General features: G+C 47.7%; 2 protein-coding genes across 2 annotated transcripts in view; both read left to right on the forward strand.

Moving 5' to 3' along the window:
* Nucleotides 1-23,476, forward strand: part of LOC144167837 (phospholipid-transporting ATPase ABCA3-like) — a 198,578-nt gene that overhangs the window by 158,075 nt on the left and 17,027 nt on the right. The gene's annotated exons all lie outside the window — the stretch shown is intronic.
* On the forward strand, nt 20,280-23,146 carry LOC144170878 (uncharacterized). Its single transcript, XM_077700904.1, has 3 exons — nt 20,280-20,524; nt 21,804-22,290; nt 22,947-23,146. The coding sequence occupies exons 1-3, from the start codon at nt 20,456-20,458 to the stop codon at nt 23,144-23,146; spliced, it is 756 nt and encodes a 251-aa protein (XP_077557030.1). The 5' UTR covers nt 20,280-20,455.

The raw sequence follows: 23,476 nt of genomic DNA on the forward strand, positions 1-23,476 counted from the left end.
TTGTTACGTAGAGGAAGAACCGGTCATAAAAGAGCGTTCTAAGCAGAGCCATGGCTGGATCCCATTCGCAACACCCCGTTTCCCGTTTCACTTCTCATGCTAAAAACACCGGGCAGCTAGGCAAATTGAATTGTCCAAGAACGCGCAAGGCGTCGCAGCAATGACCACAATTACTACCGTTCGAACCACTATGCGCGTAGCTTAGATTGGGCTTAACCGCTTGCATAATAGTGTGATCGGGAAAGTGATAGTTCTTCTTGTTTGGTGATTTTCTATGACGAAATGTTATCTCGTCGATACTACGTACAATCGTGTACTTTTAATTCAAATCCTATGTCGCATTGTACAAAACTTTTCAAAAGCAATACAGCGGTAATAAATTCCAACTAAGCTGTTTCACTATTCGAGAAATGTTATAAATGATGTTATATCGACTGCGGAAAATATTAAGGAAGAAATTTGATCAGAGTACAAATATGTTTGCATGTTAAAATGCGAAGCGGGTGACAACTTTAGGCACGCTTCTTCACCTAGAAAGGCTGATAAAGCTGTAGTTATTGCCGGCACAGCGCCGCACAGCGTGATTGGCTCGCCCGCAAGAAATGTGTTTTGAGTTTCTGCTCTGACATTGGTGTGATTTTCTTCATGCGTAACACTCGCAATCGTCGCTGCAGTAATTTAACACGCATAAGTGGGATAGAATTCTCCTTGAAGAAGTCACGTTTCCTGGCTTCCACAGAAGCGCAGCGAACCAAGCTTCTATCCCGCAAACGGCAAGATTGACAACGAATGCTGAGGAAAGCCTGCAGCCCAGTAGGTCGACACGCACCCCTTGCCGCTTTCCTAGCTCGCTGCAATGCTCTTCTGTCGGTCGGAGCAATGTAACCGCCGCCGTCTATGCTGGCGCGAGAGTGAATTGTGTATACGCGCTGTCGTATTTCTGTGTTCTTACCTGTGCGCGTAGATTGATACCAAAGGCTTAGGAAACCTCTAAATACATTTTCTGTCGCCTTCTTAGACGCAGTGGCCTTATCTGGGGGTCGCAGGAAATGAATGTATCTTTTCATTCGCACCACGAGAAGCACCCTCCTCGCCCTCTTTGCAAGTCGCCGACTTCGTGTTCTCCAGAAAAAACAACAGCATGCAAAAACGCAAAAAAGAAACATCTGGGCCAAGTCATGCCGGTATTCATTCCGTACTGATATCTGACATTGTTGGCAAGATCTTCGGTCGTATCAGGGAACGCTCGTGTCATCGCACGACCGATGCATGCCGTCATCGGAGCTATATTTCTTTCGTGCGGAGGAATAAAGCGTGCTTCGGTGACCTGGTTGTTTTTACACTGCTAGATTGCAACTACCTGACGCAGCTTTTTGGGGGCGGTACGTGATGCCATCTATGAAGCGAAAAAGTGCGAATCTGAGTTGGCGCCGAACTGATAGCGCAAAACGGAAATCGTGGTCACGGCCACGCGCATAAATTCGCACACCAGCTGCAATGAATCGTGGCGTTGTGCACGCTTTCCACTTCAATACATATTTTCTAAAGAAACATCTGTCTTGCCGCGTAGCCTAATGGTAGAGTACCTTGGGTACTGTTTCTGTTTTTTCTGTCGCCGTCAACTTGGGAGAGGTGCAGTAGGACGAGTTTGTTTCGGCAAATCCGTAATGCCGGTAAGAGGGCTGACTCAGCTGTTGGTTTTTGTTTTTGCGTGATGTACAGGACCCTTTTCTGCGCTTTGTAATGCATTTACGGTTAAGGCGTTCTTTGCCAGAACTTGTGGTTTCTTCAAGAGACATGCCAGGTTGTCTTTATGGATATTTTGAAGAAAGTGTTTAGTCATTCCGATTTTAGGTAACCCGTTTTTCCGTGCAATATCTGGCCATTGTAATCCGAATAAAAAATAATATACGGATGTATGTGACGCAGTCTCCTCTGTGCCACTGTATAGAGCTTTATACAGTAATGGCCTAGGACAAGAAGTGTTCAAACGAATGAAGCGAATGGAACTGCCACCTAGAGTAAAGCCTTTCTTCTTTACATTGCACACTAGTACACTTTCAGTTGTAACTTGGATGAAAGAAAGGAGGCTCTCAGTGCCATGTGGAAACGAGTGTTCCATTTGTAAACAACTCGAAACTGTGGAGCATGTCTTTTTTTCATTGTTGGGCTGCAGTGTTCCTTTGGGATGTCCTTTAAAGGACACTTCGGAAATATTTTCCACTCAGCTCACGGCATACGTTTTTTTATGCATCGGTAGAGAAGATGGTGTGTCATTTGACGGTGTCATGTTGTTAGGTCTGCACAGTATTTGGCATTCGCGCATGGCCTGGCTTTATTGTGTTGTAGATGCAAGACCAACGCGGCGGCATTCTCCGGAAAGTGCATGAAACTTCGTTGAAGTTCATAGAACGAAGAGCTCTCGACAAGAGTGGCTGTCAAAAATTTATCCCGTAACTGCGCTAAGGAATTTTAACAGATAACACCCGCCCTTGGGGGCATTGTGGCATTACTGCTAATTTTTCTTTTACTTTTTTATTGTACCTCGTGTCTTGTGTTACTGTCGAAGACCGGCATTAAGAAAAAAAAAGGAGAGGGTTGCATCGGGGATGGTGGTCTTTCAGCAGTTCGTCCTTCGGGAGTATGGGAACAGATCAACCTAGTGGCGGCCTAACCGTTCGTCCGGTCACGTGTAGTTCCCGAAGGGTGTAATGATTGTGCCAAAGTTAGTTAGTCGCCCCGAAGACGAACTTTTGGTCCTTTTTGCCTATTAAGAGTGCTAGGAGAACGATAACGAACAACCTGCCGTTCACGGAAGGTGGAGCTGGTAGTAACATAGGTTCGAAATCTGCGCGATGCCGAGGGTGCACTTTTTATGCTTCATAAAACCTTGTCCTGGGCTTAAAACTTTGTTGATTCGATTGTATCGTTTAACGCGCCGACGCAACGCAGTCGATGAGGCGCGCCGTAGTGGAGGGCTCCGGGTTAATTTTGGCCCCCTGGGGATCTTTAACGTGCGCTGAAATCTCGTACACATGGGCGTTTCTTTTTTTTTTTTTTTTTTTCGCCTCCATCAGAAAAGCGGGCGCCGCGGCCGGAAATCGAACCCACGTCGTCGTGCTCAGCAGCACAACGCCTTAGCCACTGAGCCAACGCGGCGGGTCATAAAACTTTGTCCTGGTTCATGTAATAAAAAAGAATTTCGGGTTGAACAGGCAGTACACAAGGAAGATGGACGGAACTGATGGTACTGTCAATGATTTCATTCCTGATTCACGAATATATATAAATATCCAAGCAACCGCACCATGCATCATGAAATGTGGAATTCACAGAAAAACGACAACCAGTGCACTACTTAATCCTTAACGAAAATTCATACTGGCTCATAGAGGACCCCACTCGTATGACGTGTACAACCATTGCTAAGTGACACCATTGCTAAGCGACAAGCGACACGTTGGTGGAACTCCTTACGGGAGAGCTTAAATTGTTGCTGCGAATGACGTGGCACACGTTTTTTGGTTAGTATGTGATTTGCATGTGCCCGCAAAGCCCAGCGCCTGCTGCAGTTTCTAGAAAGCTGGGTGTTCATGTGGGTCCTTCGCTATATGTAGTCAGTCACTGCATGTCTATTTTCTCGGTTTCAGCGCCGCTTCTCTCCGCTTGTTTTTCCTTCAACAGATAACGCACTGTCTTGATCATTCTTGGGGTGAACACGGGAGCGCTTGACATTCCGTGCGCGGAAGCGGCCTGCCGGCCTCACGTAAATTACTGCAACCTGGTATTTGGAAGCACATCACAAGGCAACATTAGCAAGCTCGTTTTATTGCAAAAGAAGCCCACCCGCCACATTGCAGACACTTCTTATGACGCGCACACGGCCGAGTTGTTCGTTCGAAACGCTGAACGGGCTCCCCTACAACACAGTTTTCAGTTCAATGTAATTGTAAAATATAAGTACCGTTTAAAATATAAAAATGAACTCTTCTTAAAATTATGTAATCTCAGGACGCCTCGTGAATACCAATATATTGTTCGGAACGTACACCCATGCTTAATAAAGTTATGTCGCACAAACCATGGTTTCGATAGACTCTGCATGCCCACTTCCTCCGGACACCTTCAATGCCAGGAAATCGATTTGTGCACTATTACAAAAAAGAGTTGAAAAGATATGTTATCCTAAATAATAAGTAATTACGCCTTTTTTTTTTACATTTTAAATGTCGCACAAATTGCGTGTTTATGTAGTATGTAGTATCCTGTTCTTTGTTCATGACTTTAATTACCCCGTCTATGAAAGTAAAAGAATTTCATTGATACCTTGTTGTTAATACGTGTATATTTAGTGACAAAGTTTTATTTGCGCGTTCCTAGTATGTAAACCTTCTCTGTACATGTGAAATGTGAAATAGGTGAGATGATTTATCACACGTGTGCTCCACTACATTTTTAACGTGAATGTATTTCTTGTGTTTTTATGAATATATATTGTCACGAATGACACTCGGTACCACGGAGCAAGAGTTTATCTTGCTCCGTGCTCGGTACTTCCAACGATCAAGGCTATAAAGAAGATTTAATGTGTCTAAACTCAAAGCTGCAGCCCAGAGCCCGTGAGGACAAGCGCTTTCCCGAGCGTTCTCATCTCCTTTTCTGACTCGCTGATGGTGATAGTCGCGGCATTTCTTCCCCGACTTGCTGGTGATGATAGTGGCGGCATTCCCCCCCCCCCCCCTTCTGAGAGGGCATCGACTCGATGCTACGGAAAGCGAAATGACATTGCCCAACGCGGATCAACATCTGCAAGACGGAACACTTCCAGTTCTATACGTGGGTGCGTAGTCCGTGCCTCAACGTTCGTAGTAAGGCTTGAGCCGCACGACGTGTACCACTTCGGATCTTGGCCTTCGACAGGAGGCTGTGTGCGCTGTGTCAGGTTTCACAACATAATTGAGGTCACCAAAGCGGGCCGAAGCACCGCTTAATAAGCTTCTCGCTCAGACCACGGCGCCGTACCGGTGTCCAAGCCCAAATTCGATCACCAGGGGTGAAATGTATTTCTCGTCGACGGAGGTTGTAGCGGTTAGCGTCGACGGATTGTTGATTTTGAATCCTGATCCTTGTGAGTTGTCGTGCTTCCTCAGCGCGCTGCGAGACAACTTCCGCATCTTCGTGGGTATGGTCGCTGGGCAAGCGGGGTAGCATTGCGTCGAGCATGGTGTTTACGTGCCTGCCGCGCGCCAAATATAATGGAGAAAATCCCGTCGTTTCTTGGATCGCGGTGTTTTACGCAAAGGTCACGAATGGGAGCACTTCGTCCCAGGTTCGGTGCTCGACGTCTGCGTGCATGGCTATCATATCTGTCATTGTCTTATCGAGGCGCTCTGTAAGTCCATTTGTTTGGGGATGGTACGGCGTTGTTCGACGGTGGCTGGTGTTACTCAAGCGGCGTATGTCCTGCGTCAGTTTCGACGTAAACGCCGAGCCGCGGTAAATGATTAACACTTAGGGACCCCCATGCCGCAAAACAATTGACTCAATGAAAAATTTCGCTATTTCAGCGCTTGTTCCGAGTGGCAACGCTTTAGACTCTGCGAAGCAGGTTAAGTAATCCGTCGCTACCACAATCCACCGATTGCCGGAGATGGACACGGGGAATGGGCAGAAGATCCATGCCAATTTGTTCGAAAGCTGTTAATGGGGGCTGGATAGGATGTATAAATCCGGCCGGCTTTGTTGGCGGCTTCTTCCGCCTCTGGCATTCTCGGCATGTTTGCGTGTAGTGACGGACTGATTTCGGAAGACGAGGCCAGTAGTACTTTTCTCGTATCCGGGCTTGTGTGCGGCTATATCCGAGATGTCCGGCGGTTGGGTGGTCATGAGAAGGTTCGATGATTTCGTCGCTAAGGCTGTCTGGCACAACGAGAAGCCACGGCCTGCCGTTTGAGTCAAAGCTCTTTTTGTAGAGGACGCCCTGTCGAAGACAGAACGAGGACACGTTACGGGAGAAAACTTTGGGAAGGTCAACTTGTTGGCCTTGAAGGTATGCCGTAAGTTTTTGAAGCTCAGGGTCCTGTCGTTGCCGTGCGGCCATATCAGAGCCATGTAGTACTCCCAGGAAGGCGTCGTCATCATCGACTTCCGGCTGAGCGCTTTCCACGGGGGCCCGAGACAGGCAGTCCGCATCACTGTGTTTGCGGCCCGACTTGTAAATGATGGAAAAATCAAATTCTTGAAGGCGTAGTCCCCAACGAGCGAGTCGTCCGGATGGGTCCCTCAGGTTGGCAAGCCAGCACAGTGAATGATGATCTGTGACTACACGGAATAAACGACCATACAGATAGGAACGAAACTTTGTAACTGCCCAAATGACTGCAAGGCACTCCTTTTCGGTGGTTGAATAGTTTTGCTCCGCTTTGGTTAGCGTACGGCTCGCGTAAGCTATGACTCGCTCAGCTCCATCCTGCATTTGGATGAGCACAGCACCAAGTCCCGCGCTACTTGCATCGGTATGAACTTCAGTTTCAGCCTCCTGGTCAAAATGGCCTAAGACGGGCGTCGTTTGCAGAGCGGATTTTAATTCCTCGGATGCGCGATGTTGTTCTTCATTCCACTCGAACGCGACCCGTTCTTTTGTAAGGTAAGTCAGTGGGGCAGCTATCTGGGAGAAGTTCTTGACGAAGCGGCGATAGTAAGCGCACAGACCCAGGAACCTTCTCACAGCCGACTTGTCAGACGGTGTTGGGAAGGCGCGAACCGCGGCTGTTTTCGCTTGGTCAGCACCAGTGTTGCGCAGTTACCAGTCCGGAATCGGAATGAATCCGGAATCATTCCACGTTTTCGCGACCCCGGAATGGAATGGGAATGGAATGGTGACAATACTTGAAGGAATGGAATGGGAATAAAATTAGGTGCCTTTTGCTCGGAATGGAATGGGAATTGAATTGCATGTATTTTCCCGAAATACAGCACATGTACTTTTTCCTTCTACGTGCGCTTTTTGTCGTAATATGCATAAACACGCAAAAGAACCCACCAGCCCAAGTTCAAACATCAGCAAGCCGGAGTGAATTTAACAACAACACAGTATAGTAGAATCTCGATAAACGGAAATCGCTTAAACGGAATTGCCGCTTAAACGGAACAGTAGCCAGTGAGTTGGTTGGTTTTGTATTCAGATAACGTAAAAAAAAACTCTCGGTAATCGGAACTAAAGTTTCCACGTCACCGTTTAAACGGAACCAGAAACGAAACTTCTTGTGAAACCAATTGGCATGAGAATCAGCTTTTTACGGTTCCGGCTGTTTCGTGATTGTTTTTTCCCCCCTCCTCTTAAGCCTCGTCTCGTTAGTGGTCAGCCGTGTTAGCGCAATGAATGCAACATCGCAGTTCTTGTTCCAGTCGTATGGTCTCAGTTTAAGACGCCGAGATTACAGGGCCCTGCACCTATTGCCTCGTTCGTGCCATCGTGGTGCTATTCGCGCTTCATTACCGCGTTGCCGACTTCTAAATTCGGTGGCTCGTAAGCACTCGCGAGGTTGAGGCCTCTAGCCTCCGTGAAGATGCCGTTGCAAGGACTGAAACAAACATATTTGATGCATTTGATGCTCAGAGACTCATTGTTGCCAAATTAACTTTGTGAGTGCTGTGCCTAGACCTCTTTTAGTTTTCATGCTTTCTGAAAAACTATCAGCGGGATTCACCTTCTGATGCTTCGAGTTGCATGAAATGGTATTGATAGTGTGTACGCACATAAAATTGCGCTTTCATACATCGATCTCGGTAAACGGAACTCCTGTTAAACGGAACTAATTTTTTCGGTCCCTTGAAGTTCCGTTTATCGACAGTCTACTGTACTGTTAAGTCGATTGGCTGGTTTCAAGCACGGTATATGTATAAGCAGCGACCCTACTACAATTCTGCCCTTATATACAGCGCTGCTACGGCATTCGTCGCGATTCTGTGCGTAATAGCCGCGGCTATAAGCCGTCGGTATGCGTGGTGGGGAACTACCGCGGAGGCATCCCCCCTCCCCCCTTCTCTCCCACTAACTGGGCCTTGTGATTTTTTACCTTGGCGGCGCGTCCGCCCCGGCTGCGAGCTGTCTCCGCCCCCCCCCCCCCCCCCCCCTTCAACTTTGGTTTTTTGCTTCTGGAACCTTCGGCGACTCGCATCCAACCTTCCCGTCAGCGGGACGCTGGCGCTGGGCTTGTGTTCACTGCAAACTTCCACATATCAGGTTACGCCCCATCTCACCTCGCGCTCCCCAGTTCTCCCCCAGGAACGTTCGCAATACTGTCCCTCCTGTCTAGACACTTGGACGCCTTTGCCCGAAGAAGCGTCGACGAAGGCGTAAGATATTGGTTCGGGGGTCCACCCGAAACAGGAGAGCCCATGAAATAGGAACTGCGGCCACGGCTGCGCCGTGGCCGCAGTTCCTAAAAAAAGAAGAAGCCCAATGATTGATTTAGGAGCACGCTCATACTGTAAAAGCTGGGCGATGCTTCCCCCTTCACTTTCTGTGCTACCCCCCCCCCTCTCTTCCTCCCAGCTTTTTATGGGAAATAAACACCGGTTTCATAGCGCACTGCCGCACACTTGCTCCCGCGCCGAGCGGCTCACGTACGCACAATACGTCCGCCAACATGGCACATTGGAAACAGTTTTTTTTATATATTACCCATGAAGAAGAAAAAGCCGCACGCTGCAAGCTTTGTTCCGAAACGGTTCCGACCTATTGTAAAGCGAACACTAGCCGCTTTCCCTTGCTTTCCCGACTCGCAAGGGCAGTTTCCGCTGTAAATGCGACGTCAGCTGACGTGGAACGCGTGTTTTCCACGGCATCCCTGATAATGACAGCAAAGCGAAACCGGCTCTCAAACACGTCTTTCGAGCAGCTCACGTTTGCACGTATAGGCAGAAGACAACTGTTTTATTTTGCTTTTTTGTTTTTAGAACTGATCGTTGAAGCAGCCGTCATTTACACTTCGTGTTTTGAGAACTGTACGGCGAAGCACCCATTTAGCTCATACCATTTTGTTACGTAATTTGATGAATGAAACCAAAATAAAGCTTTTTTTCGACCTTTCACTGCATCTTGAGACCTTTATTGCAGCATATAAAATTCACGAGGACATCTAATCGCGATGCTGAGCACGAGGTAACGGGTTCAATTCCCAGCCGCGGTGGCCGCTTTTATGATGTAGCAGAAAAGCAAAAACGCCTGTGTGTACGAGATTTCGGCGCACGTTGACGATTCCCGGGTGGTCAAAATTAATCCGGAGCGCTCCACTACAGCTCGCCTCATGGCCTGCGTTGCGTCGGCGCGTTAAACCCTACAATCAATCAACGAGGGCACCTAAGCACTTTTTCTGGTGTAGGGATTTCCGCAACACTAGACTGGCCGACTGCCGAACGTGTCCTTCTATTATTATCGTGATCATTTTTCTTTACTTTTTTTTTTTGGTTGATCGCCCAGACCAGAGGACAGTTGGGGTAACCTACATTGCTACTCCACTGCATGCAACTCCTCAAACTAGTTATACAGGCCTCAGTTAACAATGAGTTTATACAGGCCTTGGACTCAGTTTTTACTGAGCCCAAGGTCGCAAGCATTCTCTAAGTCCTTCTTTATTTAGCTAGATTCAAAGGTTGTGTGGTGTAAAAGTGTGAACGATCTCCCAATTTGTAAAAAAAAAAAAAAAAAAAAAAACAAGACGCAAATTAGTATACGAACAAGTGCACTATCCCAGTATACACTAACGAGAGAAAAAAATTATCCCGGCGAATTGGTTCCCACCGAGACACCCATAAAAAGGTCGCACAGCCTGAACTTTCGATCGTGTGCAGTGGATGATACCTGATGCACGTAACTAAGCTTTTCGGCAAGGGCGAACTGCAAGCCTGCACACACGCAAACACAGAAAGTTCTCAACCTATCCGTGCTTTCAACGCGTGCTTGACATCCGTGAGAGCTGACGACCTCTGCGGCCCGTTATCCGTATTTGGTGCAAAGGCAGGACAAGGTGCTGGAGCGGTAACTCTTCCAACTCATACCACCAGATCCAGAGGTTCTGTTCCCCGAAAACAAATTTTAGTTCTAACCGTACTCACGACCGCTCCATACTCGTGTAAACTACTACGCGTGCATACGCGTTTAAAGAATATGTTTTATTCAACCATAATTTTGTTAGTACAAAAAGAACATGTCGTCACTTTAGCATTAACACATTCAGGCTTAAACAATATGAAAACACCACAACTCGAAAAGACATGCTGACCATGGGAATACTATAATAACTAACGGGAGAACTGCCCCTGTGGGAATTAGTAGGGTGATCGCACTGCACGAGATCAGCCACAAAGCCCCTATCCCTTCACCTTGGGGACGTTTTTGCGTGTTTTAGCAGTTCTTAACGAGTGTAATAACATCACCTTAATGGTGTGTTCATGGGTGACTTGATAATCACCCGATAAAACGGGGAGAAATTAGAGGAATGGAATTGAACTGACCGGCAATTCCCGGAATGGGAATGGACGATCTTTTGGCATTCCGAGGAATTGAAAGGAATGGAATTTAGGCGAATGGTCATTCCCCGGAATGGAATTGGAATGGAATGGGGACGCCCATTCCACAACACTGGTCAGCACTTACACCTGCGCTACTAACATTGTGGCCTAGGAACTTCAGCTCATCGTACGCGAACCGGCATTTTTTGGATAGAGCGTAAGGCCGGAAGTTTCGAGAGCCTTCAGTACTTCTCTAAGTCGTCGTAAGTGTTCGTCGAACGCACTTGCGAAGATGACGACGTCATCGAGATAAACAAGGCAAGTCTGCCATTTAAGGCCGGCGAGAACGGTATCCATTACACGCTGGAAGGTCGCTGGTTCTGTACATAGCCCGAAAGGCATCACTTTGAACTCATAGAGCCCATCTGGGGTAATAAAGGCCGTCTTTTCTCGGTCCCACTCGTCAACCTCAATCTGCCAGTACCCACTCTTCAGGTCTATTGACGAGAAGAAGCGGGCATGGCGGAGCCGATCGAGAGTGTCATCGATGCGTGGAAGCGGGTACAAGTCCTTCTTTGTTTCTTTGTTTAACCGCCGATAATCTACGCAAAACCGCAGTGTCCCATCCTTCTTTACAAGCACCACTGGTGCAGCCCAGGGACTGTTAGACGGTTGGATGACATCGTCCTTCAGCATGTCTTTCACCTGGGCCTCTCGTTCTTTGGGCGAAACTCGGTACGGCGGTTGGCGAGTTGGATGCGTGGTGTCATCAGTCAAAATCCTGTGCTTAGCAACGGTGGTTCGGCCAACTCCGGACGGCGTAGCAAAGCAGTGACGAAATTCGTCGAGCAGTGAAAGCAACTCACTCCTTTGTTGACCCGACAGTTTTGGGTTTACGTCGAGTTCCAGACTTCCTGCCGTTTCCTGCAGAGACGATGTATCGGTGTCGAACACCACGTCAACAGCTGAGATTTCCGCGATGCCTTCCACGTGCACATGGGCTACGGCCATGCCCTTGGTCAGGTGCTGCGACTCGTTTCGAAAATTTGTCACCAGAACTTCTGCGCATCGATTTTGAAGCCGCAGTAGCCCTCTGGCGACCCCGATCCCCTTCTCCAGAAGAAGCTGGATACTTCCTTCTAAGAGTGCTTCCCCGTCTGGGAACGTGTCAACTTGCACCAGCAAGAAAACACTGGCCAGTGGAGGCAGCTTCACGTGCTCCTCTAACACCCTGGCCGAGGCGAAACTTGGCGCGGAGTGACTCCGTGGTGCATCCTGCATCCGCAGCGTGAGGCTGTTCGAGCCCAGGTCAATGACGGAGCCATACTCGTAGAGGAAGTCCATACCTAGAATGATGTCTCGGGAGCATTTCTCCTGAACGACAAACTTCACAGGGCATGGCTCTCCGTGGATCTCGACGCGGGCAGTGCACAGTCCAACAGGCGTCACCAGGTGTCCTCCGGCGGTACGTATATCCGGGCCATCCCACGCTGTCATCACTTAACGTAGGTGACGGGAAAGCCTACCGCTCAGAAGGGAGTAATCAGCACCAGTGTCAATGAGCGCCGTCGCGTCGTAGCCGTCTATAGTGATCGACAGGTTGTTTGATGGCGCAGCAGTACGGATGAAAGGATTGCTGGAGTCGGAGTGGGAGCTTCGCAGCGTTTGCGGAGGTTCTTGATGGCTTTCGTCGTCGGCAACACCACCTCCAGGCGTTGCCGTACTTAGTTTTCCCGGCGAGGCACGGGTGAAAGTCTTTCGCGGCGAGACGAGCGGAGAGGCTAAGGTGGGCGACGGGGCGACGGCGAACGGGGTCCACGAGGAACGGCTGGGAACGGCGGCGTTGAGCGTCGAAGGTATTCTTCGATTTCGCGGGGTTTCTGACCGTAACGTGGGCATGGGTCGCTTGGACGGAACCCGGGAAGTCCAAGCTCACGGTAGGGGCAGCGGCGAAAGGTGTGGTCTGGCTCGCCACAGTGGAAGCAGAGTGGTCGGTTATCCCGTGTTCGCCAGACATCCGTTTTTCGCGGGCGAAGCTGCTGGTCCCGGCGGGGGAATATTCGACGACTCACCGGCCATCCGCTGTGGTACCAGGTTTGAGTAAGGAGCGGCGACTGAAGAGAGCGGCTGGGAAGCCGGCGCGACGTACGTCACAGAGGGACGTCGACCGCAATTATGGGTGCAAAGGTCCGCTGCACTTCTTCTCTAACAGCCTCCGCAACCGATACTGAAGCAGGCCGCTCGCGCGTTGGGAACAGCTTTTGTAGCTCCTCTTGGAGCACGCCGCGGATGATCTCGCGGAGACAACTATCATTATTGCTGTTCAGGTCGAGGCGAGAAGTAGTAGTGCAAGCAGCAATTGTGGGGGAAGCCACTAACCTGTGGTAATGGTTACTCCTCGCCGCTAGCACCTGTTCAATGTTGGTGGCTTCCGTCACAAACTCATCGACAGTCGTCGGTGGATGGCGAACCAGCCGTCCAAAAATGTCGCTCCTCACGCCTCTCATAAGGGCCCGCACCTTGGTTTCCTCAGTGGCCAGCGGATCCGCCCGTGTGCTCAATTGCAGAACGTCTTCCACGAAGCTGGTCACGCTTTCGGTGGGCCCTTGGGCCCGCGTTCTTAAGAATTCCTCGGCCCTTTGACGTCGAACGCGGTTAGGGAAGGCTCGCCGAAGGCCCTCCTTGAAGGACTCCCATGACTTCAGGCGCGCCTCGTGGTTATTGAACCAGATGCGAGCAGTTTTCTCCAAAGAAAAGTAGACGCTCTAGCGGCACAGGTCTTCCGTCCAACCATTGTGGCGAGATACACGCTCGTACTGCTCAATCCAGTCTTCTACGTCCTCGAAGTCTTCGCCAAAGAACGGGGCAGGATTACGGGGCGCAATCGGAGGCCCGAACGCGTCAGTCTGCTACGACTTCGACGTCATGCTAACTGCACGTGTCACCTGTGTCCTTTTGGGATTCGCGGTCAACCGCCCGAATTCCGGTGCTTGGCCTTGGAGACGTCGACTGGTGCGAACACCGGGCTCTTCGAGGAAAGCTCGCCGGCCCGGACTCAGTATCAGGCTTGGCTTACGGGGCCTTGAGGGGGTACTCAGCATGAAGGGGGTTTACCCCGCACCTATACACAAATGTCACGAATGACACTCGGTACTTCCGACGATCAAGGCTATAAAGAAGATTTAATGTGTCTAAACTCAAAGCTGCAGCCCAGAGCCCGTGAGTACAAGCGCTTGCCTCGTCTTCTTTTCTGCCTCGCTTAAGTTATCGTTGACAGATCTTTGGAGAAAGTCTTCTAGAAAAACAGGTGAAATGTTCAAGTTCGGTGTTAATGGCTCCGTAATCAGCTCTACTGTAGTCCCTGAATCGCTTTTTACTTTTTTGTTTACGGGGCGATGCACAGGGGAGGTTGACAACGATTGCTTCGTGATCACTAAGGCCTGGCAAAACAGAAAGCGATTGCACGAGATCGGGGTGAGAAGTTAGAACTAAGTCTAAAGTTGAAGCACTTGAATGTGTAATGCGAGTGGGGCACATAACAAGCTGCGTTAAATTGAATTGCGCGCATGTGTTAAGGAAGCAGGCGCTTTCAGAGGAGCCAGAGACAGGCGATAAATGGGAGCTGTTCCACGAAATATCAGGGAAGTTAAAATCACCTAGGATTAGAATTGGTGTGGCGGAGAACCTCACGTGTAAGTTGCTTAAGACGCCATGAAAATCATTGGAAAAACCAGATGGCGCATTCGGAGGGCATAACATGCACAAACAATGACATCTTTGGGATTTACACGGATTCGAACGCACCAATTCAAGGGAACAGACAATGGGAATTTTAAAAGACATGAATCCTTCAGAAGCAGCGATCAAGGCACCGTTACCAGAACGCGAGCCACGGTCACACCTAAAAAAGGAAAAATTTTTGTCGTACTGCAGGATCTCACGGTTTTCAACTTTTGACGACAGCCAGATTTCGGTCAAAACTACCACATCAGATAGGCACGTATTTACTAACGAAGAGTCTTCGTAAGCATCACGCTTGTTGATAACACTTCTGATATTACAAAGCAAAAAACAACAGTCGGGATTAGAGGTATTACAACTTGTATTGGCATCTAGCTACAGTGGAGAAGATCGGCCGCTGATGACAGGATCATCGCGATTAGGAGGATTTGAGGGGTCAACTGCGTCTGTTTCTATTTCGCACACGCGATCTGAAGATGCGCAGTAGGTGTGTATTTTATTGCCAATAACCACTTTATTGTATTTAAGAGAAAATTTGTGACTAGTCGCCTTGGCGAAGTCGATTAGTTTTTTTCCGGGTGGCGCGTGTAGCCTTGCAAAAGTCCTCACTGATTGATATATCTGTGTCCCGAAACTTGGACTTCAGAGACAAAACACTATCTTTAGTTAGGCAACCGGCTCCACGACCTCTGCGTCTGTGCTCCCAGGTTCAGCCAGGTACACACGTGAACTGGCGAAGAGACCAGCACGCGCAAGGTCTCGCCACGAACGCTGGGCAGAAGGCCGCTTCTCACGTGGCGCACGCTCACCTGGGCTCAGTTTCCTGGTAACACTCGAGGGTCGAACTAAAATCTTAAACAGCTGTGTTAAAAAACCTGCAGTAATTCACATAATTGTCTACTTCTGATGCCGCTTGTCTACAGGGCGAGTTTCTTGCAGCCAAATGTGACTATGAGTAGCGAAAGATGTTGCATTATTTTATACTTGTTCAGTTTCATTTTGTTTTGTTTCTCGCAAATGATGTAAATATATTGCCGCGAACCATGCATGGGTGTGTTTATTTATTGCTTGTTTTTACTGCCTGGCCACGCCCGGCTGTGTTATCTGCGTTCCAAACGAAGCGCGTCTTTCATTCTTTACTTTCATGCCGCACGGGCTATTACATTCAGATAAGCACGCTGTTTCGTCCTAACGTCGCTGGCCCAGAATAATCTTCTGTGATCTACAATGTTCTCGATGCGAATCGACTGTTCCAGAAACACTTGCGCCGAAAGATAAAAGCCTGCAGAGCAGACGCCGCGGGATTCGATCTCCGACGCTCGCTTGAGTACGTCACTTTGCTGACTGCTGCTTCGCCGCCCGTGTATTATTTGTGTTGTTAGGGGAGCACAAGTTCGCTCCAGTCAACGTGTTTTCCTTCGAGACAACTGCGTCGTCTCTGGCTTCGTGACAATATGCCATTATAGCGATAAAGTGCCTTTATTTCGTAAATTATGATTTTTTTTTCCCGGAAAATCAAGGCGCACAGCAGAATTGGTTCATTTACGCTATTTTTATACGGATGTCCAACGTTTTCTTTGCGTACTTTTCTTTGCTTGATTTCGTCAGATTATTTTTGCGAAAAATTTATTTTTTTCTTATTTTGATTATTTTTGGTTTTTCAAAATTCTGTTCAACCAATTATCTCCATTTACGATTACATAACGATTACAGGTGTTACTTTCGCCAAATCTGCATTTTTGTCGAAATGCAGGGCGTTACACGGTTCGTCATATTCGCTAGCATTTGGAACGTTTTTCTGTAGACTTTTTTCTTTATTCTTGGTTCGGGGGAAGATTTATAGGATGCATATTTTAATAGCGTAGCTGCTGTTATTGGCCGTAATTCCAACGTTGCAAAAAACTGCCTGAGGCATACTGACTTCTGGAGATTGGCCAAAACTGGCCAAAAAAATCCACCCTCTTCCACTACACCAACTCCCCACCCTTCCCTCACCGCCCAACAAGCTCAGATCCTCCGCCGACTACAGAGCGAAACCTACTTTTAACCGCATCATCGTATCCCACATTTCCCCTTCTCTCTTTCAACCCGACTGCCCCCATTGTCACATCCCTCTCAACACCCACCACCTCGTCTTCTCGTGCCCCCAACGCCCACACCTGCACCCCTCCGCAGTGGGAGTCCGAGCTGACCAGCTGCGCACCGGAGCGCCAGGTCGCCCTGGTGCGGCGCGCACTGGAGGCAGCCCGGGCAGCGTGAAATAAATTGCCCGGACGCTCAGACGCGAAAGGGAGAAAAGGAGGAGTGCGAGTGGGAAAGGCGAAGGGCGCTTGGCTTTTCCGCCGTTGTGCACACTCCCCGCGCTCTGGGACCGCCCTGCCGGCGTTGAATATCGCCGGAGAAGAAGTGTGCGCTCTGCGCTAGCCTCTGCTCGGGCACTTTCGTGAAGCGACAAGTGTATCAATCGGCGTGTTTTATTTCGCTCTCTGCGACGGCCGCGCTTTGGATTTAACGCTTAATCCTTCGTATCCTAGCGAAGTTACGAGTTTCGCGTTCTCTTACGTGAAGCGGCAACTGTTTGGATACGCAGTGTGCGCTCTACTGTATCCTCTCCTCATGCTCTTACGTGAAGTGCTTCAACCGTGCCTCTGTGCGTGATTTCGCGTTCTCGGGTGTTGGCCGGCGCTGTAGATTTCGAAGTGCCTCAATCGTTCGCCAGTCGCCGCGTAGTTGGAGCGGCTGTTCCTCAAACGTAGATCTACCGTTCAACCTACATGTGATCGGCTCAACCTTTGGCCCGGAAATTGCATTTTGTGCCCCGATGTTTTTCTGTGATAGCGCAAACGACCATGTTGCTTTCGTTCTTTTTTTTTTCCTTCACTAGCGTTCCGTGCTGACGAAACGGCAGTTGTAACTCGCTAAAGTTTCGGCAGGCGCAATGATAACTGGCCTGAGTCCTTCAATGATTTACTACTGCTCGGACGATTTCCTCAGTCAGACAGGATGACCCTTTGGTGTGCGCTTCCGTTGCTAAATGTGTTGTTCCAGGGTTCAAATCTCTTGTGACCCCCCACCCCCCTTTTTCTTTGTCGCTGGCGACCGCTTAGGACAGTGTCTGGTGTGCAAATTCAGTGTACAGCTGACCAGTTGCAAAGCGTGGGTGTTATTAAGCTTGTCACAGAGCCTTTGAAGTGATGACTATTGCATTCCTAATGACCAGTTTCCCAAAAGACGCTTCCAGAAGGAGCATATTTAAGCAGTTCTGCTCTCACTGTGTGAATTGCAAAACAGGTGAAAACAATGTGCTATGGTGGCTGTATTTGGCTTAAGAGTTAAGTGTACATTGCATGTGTTGCTGCGGACCAGCTTATTTATTTATTTATTTATGACATACTGCAGGCCCCACACAGGACCCAAGCAGGAATCACTCAAATACAAACAAACCGACAACACAGGGTAAAATACAGTAACTTGTAAAAACATACTGTCTCAATTTTCTATATGTTCAATCCCATCAATGCTGCAGACAACAGATACAGGCAGATTATTCCAGTTGGATATGGTGTGTGGGAAGAAGGAAAATTTGAAGACGTTTGTCTGGCGCTGCAGCATTGAGGCATATATTGACACGGCTAAGACAGCAAAGATATTTAGATATGTCGATGATTACATGATTGTTACTAGGTCGGTGAAGCCAGAAGAAGTAAACCTTTTAGTCAAGACAGTTAAGAAAACATTTCTGGAGTGCTCTGACGGCTTGGAATTCACTCATGAATTACCAAATTATGGGTCCTTGCAGTTCCTCGATGTGTGTTTTAATTTCTGTGGAACACGCGACGTGTTGGGCATATCAGCCACGGTCAAAAAAGGCAATTTTGGATTATCGTTCAGCACATTCGAAGATAGTGAAAAGGGGTATTGGTATTAGCTGTCTTCGCGGTGCCCTCGAGAAGTCTTGTCAGCACCAAGTCGCCGATAGTGTTCAGCACCAAGTTGCACGTTTGAAAGATGCCGGCTTCCCTCGGGAAGTAATAGCAACAGTGGTTGAAAGCCTATTGCGTGACGTCAAGTCAGGGGCACGGCGTCAAGGGCGAGACGAACCTCGCAAAGAAAGGAGGCCTGTGGTCGTCCCTTACGTGCACAATTTCTCCAACCGCCTTAAAAAGGTGGCGGGGAAATGTGGTGCCGACGTTGTGTTCTCCGCCCCAGAAAAACTAGCACGAATGTGCTCTGCTGTGAATGGCGAGAAGAAGGGTAACCGAAGAAGAGGCATGCCACGCTGTTTGTTGGTTGCAAACAAGGTGTTGTATACGAAGTGCCTCTATCTGGTGGAAAATGCTAAATTGGGCAGACTGGTAGGTGCATAAATGACAGGCTCTGGGAGCACCGTACAGCTGTTCAAGCGCTCGCTGCGGGGGGCCATTTAGCTGACCATTGCCGTCGCTGCCGGTGCGTTCCACACTGTGTTCCAAATTACGAGAAGACAGTAACATTGTGCTGTTTTAAGGACCAAGCCAGCCGTGAATTGTTTGAAGCGTGGTGCATCATGAAAGCCGGTGAAAAGTGTGTAAGCACGGCATCTATTAGTTCATCAAAAAAAGAAATAGATTATCTGGATGCGAACTTGCCACGTGCGTAACAAAATGCACCACTTGACCTTGTCTTTTTTCTTTGTGCTTTGAGCATGTTCACGCATGCGCCCTTCCTGTATATCTTTTGATGTGTGTAGTAAAAATTTCAGTTAATGTCTAGCGCTAGTCCTGTGTGGTCTCTACTTTTGTCCCGTCTATACCGCACTACTTGACCATGTTTCCCCAGAAATGCCTGCAGGCACTACTCACCTAGGAAAAGCTGCTGAATATGCATGCGCCATTGATCAAAGCATTTGAAAGCCGTCCTGCTTCGTGTTGATTGTGCTAATTTTCCTGTTTCCACTGGCTGCTTTATCTGTATGTCACTAGCTAGGTACAGTACTACAGTCTCTAGTGCACCCACATGCATGTATTTTTGTGGCTCTGTTTCTAGGCGAGGCAAAACATTCCCACGAAATCGACATTGCAAGAAAGCCTGGGATGAGGCATCATATTTTATGTTTACTGGCTGATGTTTGTGTCTTTTAAAATGCTCATAACCAGGAAAAGTTCTTGCACACACTCATTTTAAACTTGCATAACCCTGCATCAGTGTTTGCTTCAGAAGAACACTTCGACTAGTTCCACCAGTCTTGTCTTGCCATTCGCAATCAGTGATGCCACAAGTTGTCTGCAGAACAATGTACAGGGCAGCCGTGCCTGTTTTCACGACGCTTTGCGAATTTTCATGCACTAATAAAGTACTGCTGCTGCAAGTCGCATATTATTTGTATTCACAACACTGCAATTACCGATGCTGGCCAACTTGCTTTTGCACCTTAGTGTCTCTTTAGGCGTCTATAGTGTACCGTAAAACCATAAGGTCCCTCCTGGGCAGATGTACTGAACTATGCTCCTGTGCTATGTCGCTTGTGCATCCCAGTAGATTTACTTCCCCATTCTCTTTTTAAGCATAGCAGCTATTTTTGAGGTGCAAAAAGTGTCGAAACATGAAAAAGTTCAGTGTGGTTTTTTGTGCTTAAAATGAGAGCTACTGTATTTACTCTCATAATGAACCCTCCCCCCACTTTTCTTGTTGAGAATTTACTTTTTTGTCACTGAATAAAAAATGCAGCGGGAATATGTCTTATTTTAAGCATGGTTGCTGATGCTGTAGGCGATCACAGTAACGTGATATCGTGCTACAGTACGCGCAGAAATGCTAAAAATGCATTCCAAGAAAAAGAAATCTCATCCGTAGCCGGAGACGTGAGCGCGAATGCCGCGGCTTACAATTTAAAAATTGCGCGTTTGCGGTGCGCCACCTGTTGAATGCAAAACAAACCTTGCGCCATAAAAACGTTGCGGTGTGCGAAGTTCGAACAAAGCACCAAACCAAACGTACTCCGCACTCCTCTCCGCACTCCGCACTCCTCTCCGCACTCCGCACCAGCAGCATCAGTGGCGTAGAGTTTGCTGCAATTTTACGGTTTTTTTCTAGTTCGACGACGAAGTAGCAGTTAATTTCTTCAGCCGTTGTGACATGCGCGGGCGCGACCAACCTTTCGAGTTAGACTGCAAAGCCAGCGTCGATAACGTGGACGTGCTTCGTGCGAGGATGCGTACGCATGGCTGACTACTACGGCGAGGCAACCGTGCGTCGTGGATCGTCGACTGGGAGCCCCCAACCCAACGAGGTACGATAGATGCTCTTCGGCAGTGTCTTTATTTATTGTGGCAAGGTCCTCGGAGGCGTTGCCAAATCAACCCCCTACCCGACCTGGTAAAATCAAGACAGACTGATCAGTTGCAGTTACGAAGCTACACCAGCGAGTTTTTTTTTTTTTTTTTTTGCTACGCATTTATTACAGTAGCGGTGGCTTAAAAATCTGGTTACTACTGATCACACTTGCTTCCGTCACGCTGAACAACGCCACGGGTCAATCATCGATGCCGCCGTCTTTCACGCTCAATTTCAAAGGGAAGAACAGCTGAACTTCGTCGTTGTATGTTCTCTTGGCCGAGGTGAAAGAACATATAGCTTAAATTACATTACATTGAGTTGGGCTGGGATTTTTGACCACGATTTGAAGCACCCGTGCAAAAACAATCCGCATTTCACTTCATGTTCAAATTAATTTATTTTTCCTTACGTATGATTAAACAATATCAGAATAATGTGTGATGTAATTCTAATTCACAAACAAATATAACGCTTCATAGTATGGTCCGAGCAAAAAGAGTGAAGCATGTGTGTCATGCTTTTAACATTTGCACAGATGAATGATTTTTATCCAATTATCTCCTGCCCCCTTCGGTCTATAAAGGGGCATCCCTTGCCGAGGAGAAAAAAAAGACCAACTGAAAATGCTTTAAAAGAGGCTTTAAAGGTGTCGTGTTATTACGTGTTCAGTAGATTTAAACGTAACCGAAATGTAGGAAGCATATAACTGTCCTATTTTGGAGAGAGTTGTGTTATATGCAAGAGCATAACATGGAACTGTTCCGCTTCGATTTCGTGAGCGATTAAGTTTTTTTTTTTTTTGCTTGGTACCAACACAAATTTTCCTGAAACGCCATTTTCATACATGGGACAATTAAGTGAAAGGCGAATGCTAAACCTGTACAATTTCTTATTCCGCGAAGTAGATCAGAACATGACTTGGAGGCACATCTTTAATACAGTATGCGCATCACCTTGAAACTTCAGTATTTCTTAGTTGTCTGATTGTGAAACTTGTCAGATGAAGTGGGTAATTGAAGTTAAAAAAAACATTTGCAGGTTACAGATCGCATATCTGGTTCTCAATAATATTCTCATGACTAAAATAATTCGTAATATTACCGTTTTACAGGTTTCTGTTTCATAAAATTGTAATTTAAGTAAAAAAAATATATTGCAGGTTAGTCATTGTATATCAAGCTTTAAATAATATTTTGAGAATTGAGGTAATTTGTGATATTCTCTTTTTACAGGTTTGTGTTCCACAAGGAGTGAAGGTGTCAGCACAGAAGCTTGAACGAAACTGCCGGAAAGCATTCTACTACTGCTACGCATTTGTAGATGTCAAAATTAAGAAAGTCACAAAAGCAATTCAGCAGAACGACCCATTCCTCAACTGTTCAGTCTCGCTGACTGCTGTCATCAAGATGCATGAGGTGCTCAACCACGGGCTCGACTGCGCCGATGGGCTTCGCCTTCTAAAACCCACATCGGACACCAGTGCCGCATTCTTCCGCTACTTTCAAGATGATACGACCCCAGCAGCCGCACTAGCTCCTCATAAAACGAAGCTGGTAAGGCAGGAGGACGGTGAGGGCCTGCTCGCTAGCAGCGCTGTAAATCCCCCAGCCAGCACCGTCTACCACTGGTTCTGCGGGTGGCGGAGAGGGCAGTATACCGACGAAGGAGTGATCCCCCTCACCAAGCTGGACAGAAGAGCACCAAATCACGTGGAACATTGTAAGTGGCTATGTACCCCAGCACATTCCATATATTGCTACTTTTATGTGACCTGTGCCAACTTTTATGCAAACATAGTATCTCTCTCAGTTTAATTTTCAGCTGCAAGCAAGCTATTATGCAGTGTAGACGGAAAGGCATCGCAAAAACTCTGTTCTGCAGTGTTGAATTTTCTAGTTCGGGAGAAAGGCAGCGATGAGCACATGCACAGCCACGGCGCACTTAACTAGACTTGTCTGATGCACCTGTCCTAATGAAGACGGCACAGCCTGACTGTGAAAGCCTGTGCTTGTAAAACTACTTTTAAATTATGGCCCAGACGTTCATATGTCTCAGTACATACCTTCGCTCTACTATTTTTGTTCCACTTACAAGGAATAAATGGGCGTGTGGTATTCGCCACAACAGTGCAGCTCGTAATACATCTTTATACGTGGCACAGCTAACAGCAGCCTGGCGTGGGAGCAATGCGCAATTTGAATAAAATTCAATGTGAAGTGAATTTTCACTATTCACATTTGACAATAATTCATTTGCAGTAATCTTTTGCCATTCACATTCGAATATATGTAATTCGCGGTTGGTTTCTACTATTCGTATTTGAGAATATTCGATCTGATTCACAGTCAGTTTTCACTATTCCTAACTGTTCACAGCATCTCTGGAGGGGGCATTCAGGAAGCTTGACTGGGAAAGCAAACACAGGACAACTCCCAAGAAGCCAGCACCAGCACACCCACAGAGCAAGGCCAACCGGTGGCAGCAGAGCCTGAACAGCAGCAGCTGCCTATGGATACCGAGCCACAGCTGGAGGCCCAGGGCTCAAATGGAAGCAGTCACCAACGTGAGGTGTTGAGGTGTGGCTTGTGCTCGTGCATTTATTTTAGCAAAGCCTAATAATTGTGACCCTTACTCCAGTTACTGGACACCTAGGTAGCAACTAGACACCTGAACAAGATCTGTTTCTCAGCAACACACTCCACTTTTGGAAAGAGCTACCTATTTTATAACCACGTGCATGCATTTTTTCAGGGGTCTGTTGTAGTAAAATTTATTTTTACGAAGGTACAATTGCAGGAGCTAAGTAGAAGAAGGCTACAGGATGCCAAAAAAGACACTCCAAAAATTAAGGCAATCCAACATGACTGCGTAGCATCATAGCAGAAGCAAGACGAACAAGTTTTTC

Source organism: Haemaphysalis longicornis, unplaced genomic scaffold, assembly GCF_048455015.1.
Source record: "Haemaphysalis longicornis isolate Haplotype H1 unplaced genomic scaffold, Haemaphysalis longicornis Haplotype H1 scaffold_2, whole genome shotgun sequence".
Lineage (NCBI taxonomy): Eukaryota > Metazoa > Arthropoda > Arachnida > Ixodida > Ixodidae > Haemaphysalis > Haemaphysalis longicornis.

Excerpts from the sequence above, each read along its gene's own strand:
- LOC144170878 (XM_077700904.1), top strand. The coding sequence starts at position 20,456 with ATGGCTGACTACTACGGCGAGGCAACCGTGCGTCGTGGATCGTCGACT. Across the intron at positions 20,525-21,803 it reads GGAGCCCCCAACCCAACGAG|GTTTGTGTTCCACAAGGAGT; the intron begins GTACGATAGATG and ends CTCTTTTTACAG. Across the intron at positions 22,291-22,946 it reads ACCAAATCACGTGGAACATT|CATCTCTGGAGGGGGCATTC; the intron begins GTAAGTGGCTAT and ends AACTGTTCACAG.